Raw genomic sequence first — 26,463 nt, 5'->3', positions numbered from 1 at the left:
TTGGATATTCAGACTGCAAAATTTCTCAAACACCTTATGATCCTAGTGTGCTTATTCGAAAGTTTAAAGGCACAGCTACAGATCAATTGAGATTCTCTCAAATTATCGGTTCACTTATGTACCTAGCTACCGCAACGAGGCCTGACATCGCGTTTGCTGTGAGCAAACTTAGCCGGTTTGTTGCAAACCCGGGCGATGTTCATTGGCGTGCTGTTGAAAGAATTATGCGCTACTTGAAAGGTACTGTCAACCACGGGCTTCACTATACGGGATTCCCATCGGTACTTGAAGGGTATAGTGATGCGAATTGGATCTCTGATGCTGATGAGATGAAGGCCACTACTGGGTATATGTTTACTCTTGGGGGTGGTGCTGTTTCCTGGAAGTCTTGCAAGCAAACGATCTTAACAAGATCGACAATGGAAGCAGAGTTAACAGCATTAGACACATCTGGTGTCGAAGCAGAATTTCTTCAAGATCTTTTGATGGACTTACCTGTGGTTGAGAAGCCGGTTCCGGCTATCCTTATGAACTACGATAATCAGACGGTTATTGTTAAAGTGAAGAGTTCAAAGGACAATATGAAGTCCAACAAACATATAAGATGTTGGGGAGCGTTGCATGGAAAACAAAATTTTTCCTACGCGCACGAAGACCTATCATGGTGATGTCCATCTACGAGAGGGGATGAGTGATCTACGTACCCTCGTAGACCGTACAGCAGAAGCGTTAGAGAACGCGGTTGATGTAGTGGAACGTCCTCACGTCCCTCGATCCGCCCCGCGAACAATCCCGCGATCAGTCCCACGATCTAGTACCGAACGGACGGCACCTCCGCGTTCAGCACACGTACAGCTCGACGATGATCTCGGCCTTCTTGATCCAGCAAGAGAGACGGAGAGGTAGAAGAGTTCTCCGGCAGCGTGACGGCGCTCCGGAGGTTGGTGATGACCTTGTCTCAGCAGGGCTCCGCCCGAGCTCCGCAGAAACGCGATCTAGAGGAAAAACCGTGGAGGTATGTGGTCGGGCTGCCGTGGAAAAGTCATGTCAAATCAGCCCTAAAACCTCCGTATATATAGGTGGGAGGGAGGGGGCCTTGCCTTGGGGCTCAAGGAGCCCCAAGGGGGTCGGCCGAGTCCAAGGGGGAGGACTCTCCCCCCCAAACCGAGTTGGACTAGGTTTGGTGGGAGGGAGTCCCCCTTCCTTCCCACCTCCTCCTTTTTTTTTCTTTCTCTCTTGATTTTCTTCTCCTTGGCGCATAGGGCACTTGTGGGCTGTCCCACCAGCCCACTAAGGGCTGGTGTGTCTCCCCAAAGGCCTATGGGCTTCCCCGGGGTGGGTTGCCCCCCCGGTGAACTCCCGGAACCCATTCGTCATTCCCGGTACATTCCCGGTAACTCCGAAAACCTTCCGGTAATCAAATGAGGTCATCCTATATATCAATCTTCGTTTCCGGACCATTCCGGAAACCCTCGTGACGTCCGTGATCTCATCCGGGACTCCGAACAACATTCGGTAACCAACCATATAACTCAAATACGCATAAAACAACGTCGAACCTTAAGTGTGCAGACCCTGCGGGTTCGAGAACTATGTAGACATGACCCGAGAGACTCCTCGGTCAATATACAATAGCTGGACCTGGATGCCCATATTGGATCCTACATATTCTACGAAGATCTTATCGTTTGAACCTCAGTGCCAAGGATTCGTATAATCCCGTATTTCATTCCCTTTGTCCTTCGGTATGTTACTTGCCCGAGATTCGATCGTCAGTATCCGCATACCTATTTCAATCTCGTTTACCGGCAAGTCTCTTTACTCGTTCTGTAATACAAGATCCCGCAACTTACACTAAGTTACATTGCTTGCAAGGCTTGTGTGTGATGTTGCATTACCGAGTGGGCCCCGAGATACCTCTCCGTCACACGGAGTGACAAATCCCAGTCTTGATCCATACTAACTCAACCAACACCTTCGGAGATACCTGTAGAGCATCTTTATAGTCACCCAGTTACGTTGCGACGTTTGATACACATAAAGCATTCCTCCGGTGTCAGTGAGTTATATGATCTCATGGTCATAGGAATAAATACTTGACACGCAGAAAACAGTAGCAACAAAATGACACGATCAACATGCTACGTCTATTAGTTTGGGTCTAGTCCATCACGTGATTCTCCCAATGACGTGATCCAGTTATCAAGCAACAACACCTTGTTCATAATCAGAAGACACTGACTATCATCGATCAACTGGCTAGCCAACTAGAGGCATGCTAGGGACGGTGTTTTGTCTACGTATCCACACATGTAAATGAGTCTCCATTCAATACAACTATAGCATGGATAATAAACTATTATCTTGATACAGGAATTATAATAATAACTATATTTATTATTGCCTCTAGGGCATAATTCCAACAGTCTCCGACTTGCACTAGAGTCAATAATCTAGCCCTCACATCACCATGTGAATTACATTGTAATAAATCTAACACCCATACAGTTCTGGTGTCGATCATGTTTTGGCCGTGGAAGAGGTTTAGTCAGCGGGTCTCCTACATTCAGATCCGTGTGCACTTTGCATATATTTACGTCCTCTTCCTCGACGTAGTCGCGGATGAGGTTGAAGCGTCGTTTCATGTGTCTGGTCTTCTTGTGAAACCGTGGTTCCTTTGCTAAGGCAATGGCACCCGTGTTGTCACAGAACAAGGTTATTGGATTCAGTGCGCTTGGCACCACTCCAAGATCCGTCATGAACTGCTTCATCCACACACCCTCCTTAGCCGCCTCCGAGGCAGCCATGTACTCCGCTTCACATGTAGAATCTGCTACGACGCTTTGCTTGGAACCGCACCAGCTTACTGCACCCCCATTAAGAATAAATACGTATCCGGTTTGCGACTTAGAGTCGTCCGGATCTGTGTCAAAGCTTGCATCGACGTAACCTTTTACGGCGAGCTCTTCGTCACCTCCATATACGAGAAACATCTCCTTAGTCCTTTTCAGGTACTTCAGGATATTCTTGACCGTTGTCCAGTGATCCACTCCTGGATTACTCTGGAACCTACCTGCCATACTTATGGCCAGGCTAACATCTGGTCTAGTGCACAACATCGCATACATGATAGAACCTATGGCTGAAGCATAGGGGACGGAGCGCATATGCTCTCTATCTTCATCAGTTGCTGGGCACTGAGTCTTACTCAATCTCGTACCTTGTAAAACTGGCAAGAACCCTTTCTTGGACTGTTCCATTTTGAACCTCTTCAAAACTTTATCAAGGTATGTGCTTTGTGAAAGTCCTATCAGGCGTTTTGATCTATCCCTATAGATCTTAATGCCTAGAATGTAAGCAGCTTCTCCTAGGTCCTTCATAGAGAAACTTTAATTTAAGTAACCTTTTATGTTCTCCAAAAGCTCTACGTTGTTTCCAATCAGTAATATGTCATCCACATATAATATTAGAAACGCCACAGAGCTCCCACTCACTTTCTTGTAAATACAAGATTCTCCAACCACTTGTATAAACCCAAATGCCTTGATCACCTCATCAAAGCGTTTGTTCCAACTCCGAGATGCTTGCACCAGTCCATAAATGGATCGCTGGAGCTTGCACACCTTGTTAGCATTCTTAGGATCGACAAAACCTTCGGGTTGCATCATATACAACTCTTCCTTAAGGAAACCGTTAAGGAACGCCGTTTTGACATCCATCCGCCAGATTTCATAATCGAAAAATGCAGCTATTGCTAACATGATTCTGACGGACTTAAGCATCGCTACGGGTGAGAAAGTCTCATCGTAGTCAACTCCTGGAACTTGTGAAAAACCCTTTGCCACAAGTCGAGCTTTATAAACGGTCACATTACCGTCAGCGTCCATCTTCTTCTTAAAGATCCATTTGTTCTGAATAGCCTTGCGGCCCTCAGGTAGTATCTCCAAAGTCCACACTTTGTTCTCATACATGGATCCTATCTCGGACTTCATGGCTTCTAGCCATTTGTTGGAATCTGGGCCCACCATTGCTTCTTCATAACTTGCAGGTTCATTGTTGTCTAACAACATGATTGATAAGACGGGATTACCGTACCACTCTGGAGCAGCACGTGATCTCGTCGACCTGCGTGGTTCAACAGAAACTTGAACTGGAGTTTCATGATCATGATCATTAACTTCCTCCTCAACCGGCGTCGCAATGACACAGGTTTCCCCTTGCCCTGCGCCACCATCCAGAGGGATGAGAGGTTCGACAACCTCGTCAAGTTCTATCTTCCTCCCACTCAATTCTCTCGAGAGAAACTCCTTCTCGAGAAAAGCTCCGTTCTTAGCAACAAACACTTTGCCCTCGGATTTGAGATAGAAGGTGTACCCAACTGTCTCTTTTGGGTAACCTATGAAGACGCACTTTTCCGCTTTGGGTTCCAGCTTTTCAGGCTGAAGCTTTTTGACATAAGCATCACATCCCCAAACTTTAAGAAACGACAACTTTGGCCTCTTGCCATACCACAGTTCGTATGGTGTCGTCTCAACGGATTTTGATGGTGCCCTATTTAAAGTGAATGCAGCTGTTTCTAATGCATAACCCCAAAATGATAACGGCAAATCAGTAAGAGACATCATAGATCGCACCATCTCTAACAAAGTATGATTACGACGTTCGGACACACCATTACGCTGTGGTGTTCCAGGCGGTGTTAACTGTGAAACAATTCCACATTGTCTTAAGTGAGCACCAAACTCGAAACTCAGATATTCACCCCCACGATCAGACCGTAGGAACTTGATCTTCTTGTTATGATGATTTTCCACTTCACTCTGAAATTGCTTGAACTTTTCAAATGTTTCAGACTTGTGCTTCATCAAGTAGACATAACCATATCTACTTAAATCGTTAGTGAAGGTGAGAAAATAACGATATCCGCCGCATGCCTCCACGCTCATTGGACCACACACATCGGTATGTATGATTTCCAATAAGTCACTTGCACGCTCCATTGTTCCGGAGAACGGAGTCTTAGTCATCTTGCCCATGAGGCATGGTTCGCACGTGTCAAGTGAATCAAAGTCAAGTGACTCCAAAAGTCCATCAGCATGGAGTTTCTTCATGCGCTTTACACCAATATGACCCAAGCGGCAGTGCCACAAAAATATGGCGCTATCATTGTTTACTCTAACTCTTTTGGTCTCAATGTTATGTATATGCGTATCGCTATCAAGATTCAATATGAACAATCCTCTCACATTCGGTGCATGACCATAAAAGATGTTACTCATAGAAATAGAACAACCATTATTCTCAGACTTAAAAGAGTAACCGTCTCGCAATAAACAAGATCCAGATATAATGTTCATGCTCAACGCAGGCACTAAATAACAATGATTTAAGTTCATCACTAATCCCGATGGTAGCTGAAGTGACACTGTGCCGACGGCGATTGCATCAACCTTGGAACCATTTCCTACGCGCATCGTCACTTCGTCTTTCGCCAGCCTTCGTCTATTCCGCAGTTCCTGCTTCGAGTTGCAAATATGAGCAACAGAACCGGTATCGAATACCCAGGCACTACTACGAGAGCCGGTTAAGTACACATCAATAACATGTATATCAAATATACCTGATTTTTCTTTGCCCGTCTTCTTATCTGCCAGATACTTGGGACAATTGCGCTTCCAGTGACCCATACCCTTGCAATAGAAACACTCCGTTTCAGGCTTAGGTCCAGCTTTGGGTTTCTTCGGCGGATTGGCAACAGGCTTGCCGCTCTTCTTCGAATTGCCCTTCTTGCCTTTGCTGTTTCTCTTGAAACTAGTGGTCTTATTCACCATCAACACTTGATGCTCTTTACGGAGTTCAGACTCTGCGACTTTCAACATCGCAAACAACTCGCCGGGAGACTTGTTCATCCCTTGCATGTTGTAGTTCAACACAAAGCCTTTGTAGCTTGGCGACAATGATTGAAGGATTCTGTCAGTGATAGCATCTTGCGGGAGTTCAATCCCCAGCTCAGCTAGACGGTTTGAGTACCCAGACATTTTGAGCACATGTTCACTGACAGACGAGTTTTCCTCCATCTTGCAAGCATAGAATTTATCGGAGGTCTCATACCTCTCGATCCGGGCGTTCTTCTGAAAGATAAACTCCAACTCCTGGAACATCTCAAATGCTCCATGACGCTCAAAGCGACGTTGAAGTCCCGGTTCTAAGCCATACAAGACTGCACATTGAACTATTGAGTAGTCCTCCTTACGTGCTAACCAAGCGTTCTTAACATCCTGATCAGCCGTAGCGGGTGGTTCATCTCCTAGCGCAGCATTAAGGACATAATCCTTCTTCCCAGCTTGTAAGATTAGCTTAAGATTACGAGCCCAGTCTACAAAGTTGCTTCCATCATCTTTCAACTTAGCTTTCTCTAGGAACGTATTAAAATTCAGGATGACTGTCGCGTGAGCCATGATCTACAACACAAATATATTCAAAGTGGACTTAGACTATGTTCAAGATAATTAGAGTTTAACTTAATCAAATTATATGCTAAACTCCCACTCAAAAAGTACATATCTCTAGTCATTTGAGTGGTGCATGATCCACTTACACTATCCCAAGTCCGATCATCACGTGAGTTGAGTATAGTTTTAGTGGTTGTCATCGGGGTTGTCGTGCTACTCATGCTATTACTACTAAGGCTACATCCTAGCAAAATAGTAAACGCATCTGCAAGCACAAACGTTAGTATAAAGACAACCCTATGGCTCCTGCCGGTTGCCGTACCATCGACGTGCAAGTCGATATTTCTATTACAACATGATCATCTCATACATCCAATATATCACATCACATCGTTGGCCATATCACATCACAATCATACCCTCCAAAAACAAGTTAGACGTCCTTTAATTTTGTTGTCATGTTTTACGTGGTGACCAAGGGTATCTAGTAGGATCGCATCTTACTTACGCAAACACCACAACGGAGATATATGAGTTGCTATTTAACCTCATCCAAGGACCTCCTCGGTCAAATCCGATTCAACTAAAGTTGGAGAAACCGACACTTGCCAGTCATCTTTGAGCAAAGGGGGTTACTCGTAACGATGAAACCAGTCTCTCGTAAGCGTACGAGTAATCTCGGTCCAAGCCGCTTCAATCCAACAATACCGCGGAATCAAGAAAAGACTAAGGAGGGCAGCAAAACGCACATCACCGCCCACAAAAACTTTTGTGTTCTACTCGAGAAGACATCTACGCATGAACCTAGCTCTAATACCACTGTTGGGGAGCGTCGCATGGGAAACAAAAAATTTCCTACGCGCACGAAGACCTATCATGGTGATGTCCTTCTACGAGAGGGGATGAGTGATCTACGTACCCTCGTAGACCGTACAACAGAAGCGTTAGAGAACGCGGTTGATGTAGTGGAACGTCCTCACGTCCCTCGATCCGCCCCGCGAACAATCCCGCGATCAGTCCCACGATCTAGTACCGAACGGACGGCACCTCCGCGTTCAGCACACGTACAGCTCGACGATGATCTCGGCCTTCTTGATCCAGCAAGAGAGACGGAAAGGTAGAAGAGTTCTCCGGCAGCGTGACGGCGCTCCGGAGGTTGGTGATGACCTTGTCTCAGCAGGGCTCCGCCCGAGCTCCGCAGAAACGCGATCTAGAGGAAAAACCGTGGAGGTATGTGGTCGGGCTGCCGTGGAAAAGTCGTCTCAAATCAGCCCTAAAACCTCCGTATATATAGGTGGGAGGGATGGGGCCTTGCCTTGGGGCTCAAGGAGCCCCAAGGGGGTCGGCCGAGTCCAAGGGGGAGGACTCTCCCCCCCCCCCCAAACCGAGTTGGACTAGGTTTGGTGGGAGGGAGTCCCCCTTCCTTCCCACCTCCTCCTTTTTTTTCTTTCTCTTGATTTTCTTCTCCTTGGCGCATAGGGCACTTGTGGGCTGTCCCACCAGCCCACTAAGGGCTGGTGTGTCTCCCCAAAGGCCTATGGGCTTCCCCGGGGTGGGTTGCCCCCCCCCCCCCCCGGTGAACTCCCGGAACCCATTCGTCATTCCCGGTAACTCCGAAAACCTTCCGGTAATCAAATGAGGTCATCCTATATATCAATCTTCGTTTTCGGACCATTCCGGAAACCCTCGTGACGTCCGTGATCTCATCCGGGACTCCGAACAACATTCGGTAACCAATCATATAACTCAAATACGCATAAAACAACGTCGAACCTTAAGTGTGCAGACCCTGCGGGTTCGAGAACTATGTAGACATGACCCGAGAGACTCCTCGGTCAATATACAATAGCGGGACCTGGATGCCCATATTGGATCCTACATATTCTACGAAGATCTTATCGTTTGAACCTCAGTGCCAAGGATTCGTATAATCCCGTATGTCATTCCCTTTGTCCTTCGGTATGTTACTTGCCCGAGATTCGATCGTCAGTATCCGCATACCTATTTCAATCTCGTTTACCGGCAAGTCTCTTTACTCGTTCCGTAATACAAGATCCCGCAACTTACACTAAGTTACATTGCTTGCAAGGCTTGTGTGTGATGTTGCATTACCGAGTGGGCCCCGAGATACCTCTCCGTCACACGGAGTGACAAATCCCAGTCTTGATCCATACTAACTCAACCAACACCTTCGGAGATACCTGTAGAGCATCTTTATAGTCACCCAGTTACGTTGCGACGTTTGATACACACAAAGCATTCCTCCGGTGTCAGTGAGTTATATGATCTCATGGTCATAGGAATAAATACTTGACACGCAGAAAACAGTAGCAACAAAATGACACGATCAACATGCTACGTCTATTAGTTTGGGTCTAGTCCATCACGTGATTCTCCCAATGACGTGATCCAGTTATCAAGCAACAACACCTTGTTCATAATCAGAAGACACTGACTATCATCGATCAACTGGCTAGCCAACTAGAGGCATGCTAGGGACGGTGTTTTGTCTATGTATCCACACATGTAAATGAGTCTCCATTCAATACAATTATAGCATGGATAATAAACTATTATCTTGATACAGGAATTATAATAATAACTATATTTATTATTGCCTCTAGGGCATAATTCCAACATAAGAATGAGATTGAAGTCTGTCAGACGTTTGAGAAACTCCGGAGTGATAGCGTTGGATTATATCCAAACGGCTAAGAATCTGGCGGATCCCTTTACTAAAGGGTTATCACGTGTTGTGATAGATAGTGCATCGAGGGAGATGGGTATGAGACCCACGTGAGTTGCCATGGTAGTAACCCAACCTATATGATCGGAGATCCCGTGAAGTAGGACCTGGGAAAACAAGCCAGTGGTGAACTGAGGAGAGTAACTTTACTAACCCACTCCGTTGGAGATGCAATACTCTCGGATACTGTATGGTAGGATGACTACTGTCTTAATGTGTTCTAAAGCTTATATGTAAGCAAGATGCTGTCCTACAGAGCGATCTTTGGAGGAACACACATATATGAGCTTGACTGCTGGTGACAGTCTATGAGGTTTGGGTGATCTCTAGTAAACTCATGAATAGGCCAGGAGTGTGAATAATATGCTCCACCCGAGGGGTCACCTTCGGCAGTCTAGTACTAGTAAGACTTGTGGTGAAGCTCCTTTACGCCAAACTGACAATTCAAGGCATAGTCCATTGTTCAGTTGTAAAGGGGTGTAGCTACTTGTTCTAGGTGAAGCTCAACCTTAACAGGTCTTCACTGAAATGCTGGTATATTAAAACAGTGATTGAAACGAGGGAACACGATGTGCCCTTGAGATCTGGTGGGGGATTGTTGAAATTTGGAGGTCGGCTTTAGGCCCATTAGAGAATTTCAGAAAAATCTCCAAGGGCCCATGTAGGTGGTGGCATGACAAGGTGGTGGGAGTTTAGTCCCACCCCGCTAGTGGAGGAGAGTTTGGACCCCTTTATAAGGGTCTCTCTTCCACATGCTATTGGAGAATGAGAAGAGAAGGTGCCCTCGCGCACTCCTCCTCCGCCGCCCGCCTCCCCTCGCCTCGACGCGGGTTGCGGGAATGAGCCGAGCAGAGCTCATACCTACGCGCTTATTTTTGTCGGTCAGGAACGGAGAATACGTAACGGACACGGCACGATCCGAGACGTCGGATCGTGGGCTGTTACCGACTCGGACGTGGGTTCGGCCCATGTCTCTCCACCCAGCAAGCACGCGATCGCCTACCCTAGCCGTCACGAGAATCAGATCACATCTGCCTCACGCGTTTGTTCCTTGACTGCTGCTGCCGCCGGCGACTCCGTCCCGTTTACCGCGTACACGGTCGACGGGAGAGCAGGCCTCCGAAACCTCGCCTCTTCGGTTCCTGTACGGGAGAGGGGCGATTAGGTTTTTGGGGAGCGATCACGCGACTGCTCGCCTCCGTCCGTCTGCTTCGTCTACGTCCGTGTCGTCCTTGTCATCGCCATGTCTTCACCAAGCGAAGCTGACCGTCTCCGCGAGAACGCCAAAGCCGAGAAGAAGGCGGCAGAGGATACTACCGCCGCCGCCGCTGCTGCTACGGCCAACTGGCCGATTGGAGGGTATGACTCGTTTATCCCCATGTTCGTATTTATCCTAGCAGTACTGCTTGTCTGCATAGATGTATCTACTATATACGTAGTATGTGCTAGGTTATCTCAAGATCAGTATATCTAGTCAATGCCATGCTAATTATTATCTCGTGGATTAATATACTCGGAAAATTACCTATTTATTCAACATAAATAAGCTGCCAATGATTTTCGTGTGATACCATATTTCACTGAATGTATCTCGGATAGTCATGCATCATAGCCTATAAATCCAAAACAAGAACTACGATTGTACAAAACCTAACTGGCCAATGAAACTACATTAAATAGAATTCATTGCCCAACAAGGCAACAACAGTTATAAAACATGGAATTTTCAAAAGTTTGAGGAAAGATTGAACATTCAGATTCCATGGCTGGTATGCTACTACAAAACCATTGACAGTCTGAAGCTGAAGTCATTCCCTCTTGACCATCCGCAGCTGCTTCATCAAGGATTTGCCGAGAGACCTCCAATAAGCAGTCAGTTCCTCCAAGTGCAAGGATACAACTAGTGTGGTTAGAAAACATGAGCCATGAGGCCATGGCTTGGCATCTCGTAGCAGCAAACTCCGCGCTTAACCATCCGCAGATGCTTCTTGCCGGAGCCGGTAGAAGAGGTCTTGATGAGTTGCACGGCCATCAAGTGGAGGAAGTAGTGCGTGCGGCCATCGACATTGTCAATCATCAAGACAGTCCAAGCAATGCAGAACCTGCCGTCCCCGAGGTACACCAGGCTGCCTTCCGGCATGAGGCCGCAGAGGTTGCCGTTGTCACGGGCCCAGGCGGGGAATGTGTCCTCCCAGTTGTACCGGACGACCGGCGGGGATTGCCGGACGTCGACGGCCACGAGGCAGCGGTCCTTGGAGCTGAGGCCGAAGCAGAGGTTGTCGAGCTCAGGGACGAACACGGCGCGGTGGTGGAAGGGCAGCTGCCAGTCGCCCTCCTTGCGCCACTGGCGGCGGACGGTGTGGAAAGAGTAGGTGCCCCTCTTCTCCGCCGAGACCCAGATGCGCGCGCCGGCGGTGAAGTAGGCGGTGAGCTGGCATTTGATCTGGAAGCCGTTCAGGCTGCGGAAGTCGGGCGGGGGCTCTGGGAGGGTGCGCCATGAGCTAGAGGAGCAGTCCAGCCTGAGGCGGGTGCCGCCGGCGTCCTGGATGAGGAGGGTGCAGTCCTCGCCGGACGGCTTCCCTTGGTCAGACCTGTTGAGACGGCATTTGAGCGCGTAGAGCCTGCGCCCCAGCGGGACGACAAAGGTGCCGCCGGTCTTGTCATGCTGGAGCTCCGGCCCCGTTGACGTGGCTCCGGACCTCGTGTCGTACAAGACGGTGCGCTTGAGGTTACTGACGCCAACCAGGGTGGCGCCGTCGCCGGCGAGGGCGAAGTCGACGCGCTCCGGGTCGGCGAGGGGCTTGGGGATCTGCCCCATGGGGCTGGGGAGGCTGCGGATCTCTATCGCAGCCCCTCGGGAGGGGCCGGACTGGAACATATGCTCGATGTTGATGCCGTAGACAAAATAATCAGGCTTTTTATCCTTCATCACCACAAAGAGGCGCTTCCGCTGGTTGCCGGCGGCCATCCACCGCCAATCTCTGGCAAATTTCTCCGTCCAGACCAGACCGGCCCCTTGTTGGACTTTTATTTATGGGGATTCCAGGTCCTCAATCCGAATCGAAAGAAGAAAAAAGGGAACTTTCCCCTTGGACTCTCGCTTGGTCTCGGATTCGTGAATCCTGTTGGTGGCTGGTACAGTTCCTCTCCGGCTCTGAAAATCTGAAATGAAGATGGATTCACGCCGTTGGACGGCAGAACCAACGCCGGAAATCGCGAAGTTGGTCGCAAAATCTACCGTTTGCTTGTCGACTTCCTCGGCCTCGCTTCCTCGCGGCAGCAAACGCCGTGAGGTCGATGTAGCAGGGCGAGGAAGGCTGTGAGAGAAACAGCGACGCTAATAGGGAGGCGGCGGCCAGGAAAGCGAGGCGTCGAGGAAGAGGGTCGGTGTCTTGGCAAGAGGAGTGAAGGAGCCGGGTGCTGTGAGTGTGAGGAGATTGGATCTGAAATGAGGAAGTATACCTGGCTAAACGGGCCGTGCTAGCATACCTGGCCAAAATGGCCGGCCCGGCACGCCACGGCACGACCCGTGCTAATCGTGCCTGGTCCGACATGGTCCGTCGAGGCACGTTTAGTAATCGAACCATGCCGTATCAGTCCGTGAGCTGCGCCTCCAGGCCCAGGCACGGCCCGGTTACTAAACGGGTCGGTTTGTTGGCCCGATTAGCACGGTGGGCTGCACAATTTCAGTCTCATGGTTTGTTTTTAGGCCTATTGGGTCATATATTATGTATATATATATATATATGTATTAAAAATATATAAAAATATGTAAAAGAAATAAACGGGACGTGTTGTGTCGGCCCGCGTGTCTAGGCACGGCCCGAGGCATGCCGCTTGCCTGGCACGACCCGTTTAACTCGTGTTGGGCCGGGCCCGTGGCGTGCCGTCTTGGCGGGCTGGCGGGCGCCTGTTTAGCCTGGCCCATTTGGCCAGGTATACGTGCTAGTCGGAAGCATACACGACCCACCATAATCGTCCGTGGCACGACACGATCCGTCGAGGCACGTTTATTAAATGGGTCATATCGTGTTGGTCCACGTGCCCGGGGTCGAGCAGATCTGGCTAAACGAGCCGTGCTAGTCGGGTCGGCCCGACAGCCTACAGGCCAGGCACGACACGGGTCGGGCCCAGCACGACTTAAACGGGCCATGCCAGGCACGTGGCACGCCTCGGACCATGCCTGGACGTGAAGGTTGGGCACGCGGGCCGGCACGACATATGACCCGTTTAACGTTTTTATTTTTTATATCTATATGAAATAAAAATAAAGCCCAATAAGTTAATATTAACCTCCAAAACAGCTTAAAATGTCAAAACCGGCCCAAATAATAGCCAAACAGGCCGAAATCGGCCGAAATAACGACTTAGAATATTAAAATCTTAGTAGGCCAGCGGGCATGGTGTGCCGACGGGCCAGCCCGTATAGCGCCCGTGCCGTGCTTGGGCCTGGACCCCGGGCACGCGGGATGGCATGACACGACCCGTTTACTAATCGGGCCCCGGCGTGCCGTGCCGTGCGAGGCACGATTCTGGCGGGCCGTGTCGGCCCGGCCCGTTTGGCTAGGTATGGGTTCCCGGTCCAAGCACGGCACGCGTCGTAAAAGTTCCGGCCCGTGACATGTTGGGGCTCGTTGACCCGCGACACGTTGGGCACGCTAGCTGGCTCGATTGCATTTTTTTAAAACAAACAAAAAATCCAAAAAAATACAAAAAATATATAATTTGACATAGTATTATAGGGGATAAATCTAGAATTTTATTAGTGCATGCTTCATTAAAACCTTCGATCCCATAAAAGTAAAAGAGTACAAGCCATTCTCTAGAAATACAAAAAGAAGAAAAGATAGAGAAAGGGAAAAATTTACAAATACTACATTACATGCCATGCTTTGGATTTTTAGAAATCCTTCAACCTTGCCCTGCAGCCGCAGCTATAGCCGCTGCGTCCGTTGCCTCCTTCACGTGTGCGGTTACGTGCCTCATGAGGTGGTCGGTTCCCGCATTTTGTTTCACGAGCAACTTCTAACCGCATTGTTTGCACTTTGCAAAAAGCTGGGCGAGACCATCCTCATCTCTAATAATTTCTTCATCGTAGTAACTCCAAATTACACCCCGAACGCGCCTCGCAAGATCTTGAAGAAAGTTTTGGTTTGCATCAGCCATGTTTGTGTGTGTACAATGAAATGGAGTTAGAAATGAGAAAGTTGACATCCCTTTTTATAGCCAAAAAATGGCACGATAGGCACGATAGGCACGATAGACAATGTAGCATGTGGGATAAATCATGAGCTTTATTACTGGCCGCCTCATTAAAACCTTCCATCCCTGGGAAGTAAAAGAGTACAAAGCCATGCTTTAGAATTACAAAAAGGAAAGCAAATTACAACAAGATAAGAAAATTACAAAACAAAAAGAAAATGAGTACACTACACCACTAATCTACCCATAGGTTCGATGTCGAGTCTTCATCAAAGCCCATGTCTTCAAACATGGCTATTAGTTCCATGTTTTCTGCAGTGTGTTGGGCTCTCCTTCTTGATAGCTCCCCATCTTTCACGGACATCAGTGTTCTCACCATATCAGGGATGAGACTAGTTCTTCTTTCCTCAGTTATTCTTCCAGCAAGGCTGAAAGCAGACTCCGATGACACCGTAGAGACGGGTACTCATAACACATCACGTGTTAATATGGAAAGCACTGGAAATGTATGTTTGTGTTCTTGCCACCATTGCAATATGTTGAAGTCTTCCTCACTATCTAAATGGAACATGACTTTGTCACTGTTGAGGTACTTCGATAACTCCCCGACAGCTTGAGTCAAAGATGTTGAATTAGAAGAGCTAGCGACGGTAGAGGAGGACGAAGAAGAAGAACCAAAGATCTTGCTCCATGCTCCTCTCTTTTTACATGCAGTAGGTGTTGGTGGAGGTCGTTGCATTCGAACTCCGAAATATTTTTGCTCATACTTCGCAAAAACTTCATATATCTTGTCATGAGCCATGCTGAAGTCATCAGTATAATCTAAACTTAGGGATGCAGATAGTACATTGAGTGCACTACGATACCCTTCAAGTTTAGCTCTTGGATCCAAGATAAATGCAAATGCATACAAAAGTGGAATATGTTCCCAATATTTTAAATACTTTGTTTTCATGTCAGCAACAATATTAAGTAATAATCCATCACCTTCATATGCTTTCAGATGACTAGCAATGTCTAATATGGTATGCACCATCAAAGGTATGTCAGCAATAACATTAAGTAATAATACATCACTTTCAAATGAAGAAGTGCACTTAGAAAATTCATCTTTTATTTTATCTTTACCAATCTGGTAAAGCTTTTTAAGATCCCTACTTTTAGTTTGTCTAGAAACTGGTCTATAATTAGGATTATGACAAGATTGAATAAATTCTACGAAACCGTCAGATTCACCAATACCTAGTGGTAAATCATTTGAAGCAATAAAACAGCATACACCTTCTCGCGCTCGTTGAGGATCGTAAAAGAAATTGCTTACCGCACCGTCGGTGTTGAACTTGAGATGAGTTTGCACGGCCGAGCTTGACGCACTCGTTGCATCCGCCTTTTTGTGGGAATCGAAATGCCTCTTCAGGTGGCCGGTTCCTCCCTTGGCTTCTCTGGTTAGCTCCTTCTTGCACCTTTTGCACCTTGCTGACACCTTCCGCACACCGCCCATCATGGATATTTCTTCATTGAAAAATTCCCACACCTCAGAGGTTCTATGATGAATTCTTTGCCTCACACCCATGCTGGTGGAGGAACCCATCCCACTACTAGAATTGCCGTGACCATCGGGTTGGGTATCGAGAATGGCCTCGAGAGAGGGATGATCGGTATAGGGTGGTTGCATGGGTGGAGGCATGGCAGTGCGATCGGTGCTCGGGGGAAGAGGCTAAAGTCATCAAGACCAAAATCGGTTATTGTGAAGGTAGTATTGTCTTGGTTGTCCATGTTTGAGTGTGAGAAATATGTTGGCTAGGCAGCCCTATTTATAGAGGGAAAATCAATTTTCGGACTAATTTGACCCTCCAACGGTCACATTTTCGAAAATATGCATTTTGTTTTAAAAAATACACCCTAATCCCTCCTAAACCCACCCTAATCCCTCCTAAACTCCCTCCAACGGCTACCTCTCTGCGCTCCCAGCTGGCCCGCTCCCCCTCCAATGGTCGGCCGCCCCGCTCCCCTAGCGCCCGAGGCATGCCGTCGTGCCATGTTGCGTGCCTCGTGTCGTGCCGTGCCACGGGCCAGCCCGCGGTAATCGTGTCGTGTCGTGCTAGCACGCGGGCTTCATGCCTGGCCCGAGCACGATTAGCCCGTGTCGGGCCGTGCTCGTGTCGTGCGAGGCTTGCGGGCCGGCACGATAAGCACGACCCGTTTGGCTAGATTTGTGTGGAAGACACCGCGTCAGATTCTCTTTGTTTAGGAAACCTAACATACTTACGTCCCATCTTGGACCTAACAGGGTAAGGTTTGTCCCTAGGGTGACGGGGTGGTCTTCCTCTTGCGACTGGTTAGCATACGTGGCCAAACGGGCCGGTCCAACACGACCCGCCATAATCGCACCTGGCACGGTACGGTCCGCCACGACACGTTTATTAACCAGGTCGTGCCGTGCCGGCCCACGTGCCCGGGGTCCAGGCCCAAGCACGACACAAGCCTTAAACGTGCCGGCCCGCGGCACGCTGGGGCACGCTGGGGCATGCAGACCCGTTGTGGCACGTAGGCCCGATTGCATTTTTTTTAAAACAGACCAAAAAACCCAAAAAATCCAAAATATATATAATTTGACAGAGTATTATATGGAATAAATCTTGAATTTTATTAACGCCTGCCTCATTAAAATATGTGTTTTGTTTTTAAAAATACATCCTAATCCCTCCTAAACCCACCCTAATCCTTCCTAAACTCCCTCCCAATAGCTACCTCCACTCCCCAGGGACCGCAGCTGGCCCGCTCCCCATTCGATCAAGGAGGAAAGGACGAGGAGCGTCGGTTGGCCGCCCCCGCTCCCCCAGCGATCGAGGCGTGCCGCCGTGCCCATGCTACGTGCCTCGTGTCGTGCCATGCTCCGGGCCGGCCCATGATAATCGTGCCATGCCGTGCTGGCACGCGGGCTCGGGGCGGCGGCCCGGGCACGGCCCACGACGTGCTTCGTGCCTGCCCCGAGCACGATTAGCCCGTGCTGGACCAGGCCCGTGTCGTGCCAGGCTTGCGGGCTGTCGGGCCGGCCCGATAAGCACGACCCGTTTGGCCAGATTTACTGGTTAGGCGACCACGAGACAACCCTCGCCGTCGTCCTAATGCCCCCCCCCCCCCGTCGCCGTTCTCGTTTGCTCCCCCAACTCGTGCGCCACCCCTCTCCCAGCTCTCTTGCTCGTAATCCACCCTACCCCTATCCCATCCACCTTTGCAGACCCTCCCCTCCGTTGGGCATCTTCCACCGCGCGGGGCGCCGGGGTTCGGCCTGCTCTCCGGGATGCTTCATCCCTCCGGTACTTTCTCCCATACACAACCGCGGATCTGTTGGTGTTTGTGGGGGCCTGCAGCACATCCCCCTCAAACCCTAGTGTTTGTGTCTCGGATCCCTTTGTCCGTGCTTTGGAGCCATCAATGAAGCGTGTTGAGGGCTTGATGAAGGGGCTAAAGTTGTCGGATCTGGAAATCAAGGGGAGGAAGATTGTTTGGACTGATGGGAGGAAGGGGGTGTTGTGGAACCACAAGCAATTGCAAAATTATTGTCAGATAAACCGGCCTTTGGTATGGAGACTGCATTAGGCCTTGTTTGGTTTCTCAAAAATTAAAAGGGTTTCAAGGGGATCGAAAGGAATTAAATCTCCTACAAATCAAAATTTACCTTAATCCACTTTAATCCTTTTATGGGAGGGATTAACCAAACAAGCCCTTAGAAAGGATCTGGTGCCCGATGAGGGGGATTCGATGCAAGGATCTGGGAGACAACGTCTTCATGTTCACTTTCCACCAACAAGGACGGCTCACCCATCTACCCAAGGTCCCGTGCATGCGAGAACTACCTTTCTCCAGGATGCTATTCTTCCAGCGTGCATTTTCTCGTTCTTCTTTCATTTCGACCAAAGAAAACCACTGCAGTCTGCAGGTATACATTTCTGCAGTTCTGCTACCTCAATGCAAATAATTTAAAATTAATCATGCTTTCTTGGGGATTTAAACCTGTAACTACAACCTAATACTCCTTCACGGTTACTCACTCCATCCCATATTAATGTAATACGCTTTTGCAAGCTAAGGGAGTAGTATATATAATCAAACTGACAACAAATTTTATTATTACAGTCGTGGCTATGGAGACACGTTGTACTCACACGGGAGTTGTCATGAACAGGACTGCGCACCGCACACTTGTCTCTGCGGACGCCGCGGCGGCCTGCACCACCGTGGTCTCCGTGGCCGGCGCCGCGGCCTCCCCTCCACATTTTCTTTTGTTCTTTCATTTCGAGAGATTGTGATGATAATGTTGTTGTATTAACAGAACTGATGTGAGCAACAAGCATTGTGTGGTGTCCTGTATGATGTAATAAGCTGTGTTTTCGACGTACAGGGTAGAAGTAAAATGCAAAAAATTCAGAGAAAATGAGATTGTGGCAGAGTTTCCAGTCTTACAAGTTAAAACTAGTTAATTTAAAATTAATCACTGTACATTCATGCTATTTCAGTCTAACTCGGACAAACATAGCTAAGGTCATATTTGGAGCCATAATAGATTATGATAATCTGAATTATGAAAATAGATTATATCATCAGGTTTATAAAAATAATCTAGTTGGACATGTTTGAAGGCCGGATTATATAAAGTGTAGTCCGGGTTTTTACATCTCATAATGACTTGTCTGTCCTGCGTGCGCGCTGAGGAGAAAAAAGGAGAAAGGTGGCCGTGGCAAAAATTAGTAATTACCTTCAACTTTACAATGATAATGAGTCATTAGCAATCCATAATCTGGTTTTATCTGGGGAAGAGTAGATTCTGAGTTTTTAATAATATGTCCATCTAGTTTTTATAATCTACAACATAATCTGTTCTGTTTGAAGACAATATAGATTATAAAAACTGAATTATGATAATCTGGTTGATTTCAAACAGGACGTAATATGCGCTTATAAGCATCATATATAATATAAACATCGTACTCCAAGAGCGTTACTGACATTTGGCAACCCCTCAGTTAAACAACCAGTTTCAAATATCAAGAATTCACAATCATAACTGATTTTTCGAAATCCACACTTCCGAGGAATTCTCAAGAATATATAGCCTAAACAAAGGGGGCCTCAATATCATCTGATGAACTTCAGCAGCCAAAACTGACATTGCTTAAGAATCAACAATTGATATGAAGATATTTCTCAATCAAAGAGCCGCAGCACTTTTTTCATAAAAAGAGAGTGCCAACACATCAAGACCATACAAGAATTTGATATTTATTAATGACATAAAAGTCCGGAGAAAACTTTATCAACATTGCCTTTGTTCACGAATCTGTTGTGTTTGGACATTGTATGGTCTCCGAATATATGTTTTTCATTTTATAAATATATAGAAGTTCCTATTGACTTCAGCGGTCAGGAATTAGATTCTTGAAATAACCCGAAGAGTCTATGCACTAGCTAAACACTACATATGCATAAGGCCAACTCCACCGTGCGACCCCAAACAGACGTTCGTTTTGCCCGGATTTTGTCCGTTTGGATAGGGCGATGGGATCGTGTCCGGGCCTGTCCTGGGATGTGGTGGCCGTGCGCCTAGCACGCGGCCGCATCCTTTTGCCCATCATGTCCGCCAGGGTCTAAAATGCCCATATTTTCATATCAAAACAAGTTTGCACATCAACCCAATCGAAATTGTATCTAAATAAATAGTTTTACAACCAAATCGAAATTGTCTTGAATGAACATAAAATGAACCGATACATCTATTGGTTGCCAATATGTTCTCACATGTGTTCAACCAAGTCATTTTGAAGATTTAAATGAGTGTGCCAATCACGCATCTCACGATGAAAGTGGACAAATTGTTGAAACGTGGCCGATTCTTGGTGCAGGGGCTCAACATTTTCACCTTGATAATCAAATCCTTGGTCGAAGATACTGTCATCACGCTCGTCCTCGACGATCATGTTGTGCATGATCACACAAGTAGTCATCGCCTTTCAAAGCTTTCTTTCATTCCATGACAGTGCAGGGTTTCGAACGATACCCCATCAGGATTAAAGCACACCAAAAGCACGTTCCACATCCTTTCTAGCACTCTCTTGCATTTGGGCAAATTTCTTTCTCTTCTCATCTTGGGGGTCCGAGATTGTCTTCATAAAAGTCGACCACTAAGAATATATACCATCAGCTAGATAGTACCCCTTGTTGACTGGTGGCCGTTGATCTCAAAGTTGACAGTGGGGGGGGAGTGGCCTTCTGCAAGCCTTGCGAAGACTGAAGAACGCTGCAACACGTTGATATCATTGTGAGAACCTGCCATGCCAAAGAAAGAATGCCATACCCAAAGATCCTGCGAAGCCACAACTTCTAATATGACAGTGCACGCTTTGACATGCCCCTTGTACTGGCCCTGCCAAGCAAATGGACAGTTCTTTCATTCCCAATGCATACAATCTATGCTGCCAAGCATGCGTGGAAAGCCTCTAGCTGCGTTGGTCGCCAACAATCTCTCTGTATCAGCGATAGTTGGCTGCCTCAAGTACTCAGGGCCAAACACCTCGATCACAGCCTGGCAGAACTTGTACATTGACAACAGACATATTGTCTCACTCATACGCACATACTCATCCACCAGATCGCCTGGAATTCCATATGCAAGCATGCGGATGGCCGCGGTGCATTTCTGGTAAGAGGAGAATCCTAGCTTGCCAAGGGCATCTAGTATGGGTCATGAGCAACCACTCCCTCTTGGATACGATTGGACACATGCCTTGCCATACGAAAACGGCCATGGAATTTTCCGGCTTGAAGAGCGGTGTGTTCGCAAAGTAATCGACATAGAGTAGGGTCTGGCCTCTCTCCCTGTTGCGATTCAGGTTCGGAGCACGACTAGGGAGTGACCCCCTGTACCGAGGAAGCTGCCGTTGAAAGTGGTTGTGAACCATCACTGCAGCCACCACAATATCTTCATCATCGGACGAATAATCGTCCAATGAATAAATGAAGTGGTGGAAGAAAAACTCATCACCACTATCCATACCTTCGCTGCCAAAGTGTCGAACACCTTGCGCTCGTGGTGGCAAAGAGGCCGCGATGATCACCTCGATGCAGGGGTGGTTGGTGGCCGGCTACTGGCCGCTCTGGAGCACTCGTAGGAAGCTGCCGTGGCCGCCGTGGTACGTCGCTTGCGGTCATATCCACTCTGCCGCTGGCTACGACGGCGACGACCAAACCTCCTCCGATCGAGCCCAAACTACGGCGAAAGTGCGGGCGTGGTGACGGCCATGTCGAGACAGGGTTTGCTATGGACGGTCGGGGGATGAGGTGGCCGGAGAATAGCGGCGGCGTCGTCGGCGGGCGGGGCGGGAGAGGGGGTGGAGGCGTTGGAATTTTTGGGAGTACTTGTGTCCCTGACACGCGGGCCACACATGGACAAGGGCGTGCGGCGAGCGCGTCCACGCGATGTCTGTTTCCCCCAAACTCGGCGCAAGTTTGGGCTCGGGATGGGTCGAAAACGGACGAAATCTGGACATTTGTTCGTTTGGGTCCACGCGTTGGGCCGCGGTATTCGTTCGTTCTACCCCAAAGGGACGCGCGCGAACAAGAAGGGGTCGCGCGGTGGACTTGGCCTAAGCTGCCAATGATTTTCGTGTGATACCATATTTCAGTGAATATATCTCACTATCTCAGATAACCTAGTAGTACTCCCCTAATAATAAAGCGCGCAGCGCTTTTGTCGTCCGTCGCCGGTCATTTTGCAGAAAAGCCCTCGCAGTTTTAGGTAATTAACACACAGTCCAATTTTAAGTCACAACGAAACGTTTTCTGTCATTTTGCAGAAACGCCCTCACAGTTTTAGATAATCAACCCGCAGTCCATCTTATAGTCACAGCCGAACCGTTTTTTTTACATTTTTCAGAAAACACCGTGATGTTTCAGGTAATCAACCCGCCCTCCCTATTTAAGTCGGCCGAAATGTCTTTTTTGTTTTAACAAAAAAACCCTGACTTTTCAGTTAATCTATCCATATTTTATCTAAAACAAAATTATCCATATCTTGTAAACCGTAACTTCTTGTAATCCATGAAATTTGATTAAAAAAATGTGTAGAATCTAAATAGAATGTTATTTTTAGCTGTTGAATACTTCTTAAATATTATTTTTGGTGCAAACTTAATCTGTAGTGCACGGTTCTTTTTTTCTCTTTTTCCGGCGACCATGCGAATTGCAATAAACATTCATTAAATTAAAACCAAATTGAGAGGAAAGAAAAACATCGTTAACCACACATGCACACCTTTGGAAAATATCGTGGTGAGAAACAACATATTTCTCATCTTATTTCGAGTGACTGTACGTTCAAACGCGTTTTCGTTGTGTGAGCAGTAAGGCCATCGTCGGTAACACAAATGTGATGCCATGTGAAAATATATTGCGTTGAAAGCGTGTGTTATTTTCTCTTCCGTTGCAATGCAGAGTTTTTTGCTAGTGGCTTAATTATGAGAATTGGTAATCATGCATCATAGCCTAAATCCAAAAAAAGAACTAATCGAGCTACGTTGTACAAAACCTACATTAAACAGATTTCACTGCCCAACAAGGCAACAACAGCATAGAAAACATGAAAGTTTGGAAACTAACAACATGGCAAGTTTGAGGTAAGATTGAACATTCAGAGTTCATGGCTGTTACTAGTAATCATAGTACTCCATTAAATAGTCTGAAGCTGAAGTTATCCCCTCTTGACCATCCGCAGCTGCTTCATCAAGGATTTGCCGAGAGACCTCCAATAAGCAGTCAATTCCTCCAAGTGCAAGGATACAACTAGTGTGGTTAGAAAACATGAGCCATGAGGCCATGGCTTGGCATCTCGTAGCAGCAAACTCCGCGCTTGACCATCCGCAGATGCTTCTTGCCGGAGCCGGTAGAAGAGGTCCTGATGAGTTGCACGGCCATCAAGTGGAGGAAGTAGTGCGTGTGGCCATCGACATTGTCAATCATCAAGACAGTCCAAGCAATGCAGAACCTGCCGTCCCCGAGGTACACCAGGCTGCCTTCCGGCATGAGGCCGCAGAGGTTGCCGTTGTCACGGGCCCAGCTGGGGAATGTGCCCTCCCAGTTGTACCGGACGACCGGCGGGGATTGCCGGACGTCGACGGCCACGAGGCAGCGGTCCTTGGAGCTGAGGCCGAAGCAGAGGTTGTCGAGCTCTGGGACGAACACGGCGCGGTGGTGGAAGGGCAGCTGCCAGTCGCCCTCCTTGCGCCACTGGCGGCGGACGGTGTGGAAAGAGTAGGTGCCCCTCTCCTCCGCCGAGACCCAGATGCGCGCGCCGGCGGTGAAGTAGGCGGAGAGCTGGCAATCGATCTGGAAGCCGTTCAGGCTGCGGAAGTCGGGCGGGGGCTCTGGGAGGTCGCGCCATGAGCTAGAGGAGCAGTCCAGCCTGAGGCGGGTGCCGCCGGCGTCCTGGATGAGGAGGGTGCAGTCCTCGCCGGAGGGCTTCCCTTGGTCGGACCTGTTGAGACGGCATTTGAGCGCGTAGAGCCTGCGTCCCAGCGGGATGACGTAGGTGCCGCCGGTCTTGCCGTGCTGGAGCTCCGGTCCGGCGGACGAGGCGCCGGACCTCGTGTCGTACAAGACGGTGCGCTTGAGGTTGCTGACGCCAACCAAGGTGGCGCCGTCGCAGGCGAGGGCGAAGTCGATGCGCTCCGGGTTGGCGAGGGGCTTGGGGATCTGCCCCATGGGGCTGGGGAGGTCGCGGATCTCCATGGCAGCCCCTCGGGAGGTGCCGGAGCCGGACTGGAACATATGCTCGATGTCGATGCTGTGCACAAAATAATCAGGCTTCATGTCCTCCATCACCACAAAGAGGCGCTTCCGCTGGTTGCCGGCGGCCATCTCTGCTGGCTAATTTCTTCGTCCAGAGATCTCCCTTGGTTGGGCTTTTATGGACGGTTCCAGCTCCCTCAATTCGAATCGAAATCGAAAGAAGAAAAATGGTCTCGGATTCCTGAATCCTGATACATACCACTTCTTTTCCGACTCTGAAAATCCCTTGGACGGCAGAACCAACGCCGGAAAATCCACTGTTTATGTCCTCCACCGGCGGTAAAATCCTCCCTTCTTCGCCCGTCGCCTTCCCCGCTGTTACCGACGCGGGCTCGCCGTAGAGTGGCAGAAAGCGGCGGCAGACGTCCTCGGCGGCCAAATCCTCCGTTCCTCGAGGCAACAAGCGCCGTGAGTTCGATGTAGCGGGGCGGCCGTGAGAGCAACCGCAACCGTGCTTTCGGCGACGGAGGCGGGTGGTGTGAGGAGATCTGTGAACGAGGAAGACACCGCGTCAGATTTCTATATTTTCGACGAGTATTTATTTGGAAACGTTTTATCTTGGGAAATTTTGTTTTTGTCACTCTAGATTTTATCAATTTTTTCTTATGCCACTCTAGATGTTAGCATTTCACTTTTGCCACTCTTAGTTTTTGATAATTATCAACATCGCCATTTCATGGCAAAAAACACAAATTTCAGAATGGTAATTGTGATAATTGTCAAAAGCTAAGGGTGACAAAAATAAAATAAAATTATTTTGCTTTTGCCATTAAATGGCAACTGTGATAATTGTCAAAAGCTAAGAGTGATAAAAATGAAATGTCAAAATTTAAAATGGCATAAGAAAAACTTACAAAAACAAAAAATTTCCTTTATCTTGATCAAGTGATATTCTTGCCTGGTCAGTCGATTTTAACATTGTACGATTAAAATCTTTGAAAGTGTCAGATTGATTTAGGAAAATGTGTATCCCAAATCGAAAAGGATAGTGATTTGCGTTGGACGACGGGCCCAAGCGAAGCACCGGTCCTACCTGTATTAATAATATGTGGTGGATGGACCGATCCTCCATAGACTATGGGAGGAGGAACAGAGGCAAATGTATTTGCCCCACTCGTTCCTTGAGGCGTTTTATCCATTTCACTACTAGCATTTTTCTTTTCGGAATTGCCCCCGTATTCAAGGTTTATTGAACCAATAGAAATATCAACAATAATCGTCTTCAGCAGCTGCACACGAAAGAACAAATAACTTGCACCCAACGCGGACAAGAGGGTTGTCAATCCCATTGGTCTCGTTATTTGCAAGTAAGGAGATGTGTAGATAATTGTAAATTGCAAAATAAAATAAAAGCAAGTCAATGGTAGCAATGTATTGAAGGTTTTGTAAATATATGGTGAATAGACCCGGGGACATAGTTTTCCCAAATGGCATCTCTTATGAAAATAGCATACGGTGGGTAAATAAATTACTGTTGGGCAATTGATAGAAAAGTGGATAGTTATGCGATATTCACGACAATGATCATGTCTATATATGCATCACGTCTATAAACAAATAGGCCGACTCTTGCCTGCATTTATTACTATTACTCTACTCATCGACCAATATCCAACTTGCATCTAGAGTATTAAGTAAAACAGAGTAATGCATGGAGAACAATGACATGATGTAGACAAAGTAAACTCAAGCAATATGAATAAACCCATCGTGTTATCCTTAGTAGCAGCAACACAAAGACGCATCTTGTCCCCTTCTATCACTGGGATATGGAAACTCGCCAGGTTGAACCTACTACAACACACCTCTCTCACCGTAGAAATATCAATTTAGTTGGCCAAACTATTTCAATAGATCGGAGAGAATTACGAAGCTATCATAATCATGCACATAAGAATCATATTAGAATTTAGAGAAGACTCAAGTACTTATCATGAATAATCTGAACATAAACCCACAATTCATCGGATCCCAACAAACGTATCGCACAAAAGGATTACATCATATGGATCAAAGCGATGCCATGATCATTGTATTGAAGATCAAGAGAGAGAGATTGCCATCTAGGTACTAGCCATGGACCCGTAGGTCTATGGTGAACTACTCACACATCATCATGAGGGCATCAAGGTTGATGAAGAGGCCCTTTGTGATCGATCTCCCCTCCGGCAAGGTGCCGGAACGGAGCTCCAGATGACTTCCCATCGCAACAAAGACTTA

The 26,463-nt window shown here is 47.8% G+C and overlaps 2 protein-coding genes across 2 annotated transcripts; both read right to left on the bottom strand.

Moving 5' to 3' along the window:
- Positions 1–10,755: 10,755 nt before the first annotated feature.
- LOC123450920 lies at positions 10,756–12,901 on the bottom strand. The gene has a single exon (XM_045127955.1). It carries the CDS (start codon positions 12,164–12,166, stop codon positions 11,108–11,110), a length of 1,059 nt encoding a protein of 352 aa, XP_044983890.1. The 5' UTR covers positions 12,167–12,901; the 3' UTR covers positions 10,756–11,107.
- A 10,068-nt stretch (positions 12,902–22,969) lies between these two features.
- On the bottom strand, positions 22,970–25,003 carry LOC123450909. Its single transcript, XM_045127948.1, has one exon. It carries the CDS (start codon positions 24,310–24,312, stop codon positions 23,248–23,250), a length of 1,065 nt encoding a protein of 354 aa, XP_044983883.1. The 5' UTR covers positions 24,313–25,003; the 3' UTR covers positions 22,970–23,247.
- Between the last annotated feature and the right edge of the window lie 1,460 nt (positions 25,004–26,463).

This window comes from Hordeum vulgare, chromosome 1H (genome assembly GCF_904849725.1).
Source record: "Hordeum vulgare subsp. vulgare chromosome 1H, MorexV3_pseudomolecules_assembly, whole genome shotgun sequence".
In the NCBI taxonomy this organism is placed as follows: Eukaryota; Viridiplantae; Streptophyta; class Magnoliopsida; order Poales; family Poaceae; genus Hordeum; species Hordeum vulgare.
The sequence above is the reverse complement of the archived record's forward strand: the minus strand, read 5'-3'. Positions and strand labels throughout refer to the sequence as shown.

Bases quoted from the DNA above. Each gene is read 5' to 3' on its own strand.
- LOC123450920 (XM_045127955.1), bottom strand. From the start codon at position 12,166: ATGGCCGCCGGCAACCAGCGGAAGCGCCTCTTTGTGGTGATGAAGGAT.
- LOC123450909 (XM_045127948.1), bottom strand. From the start codon at position 24,312: ATGGCCGCCGGCAACCAGCGGAAGCGCCTCTTTGTGGTGATGGAGGAC.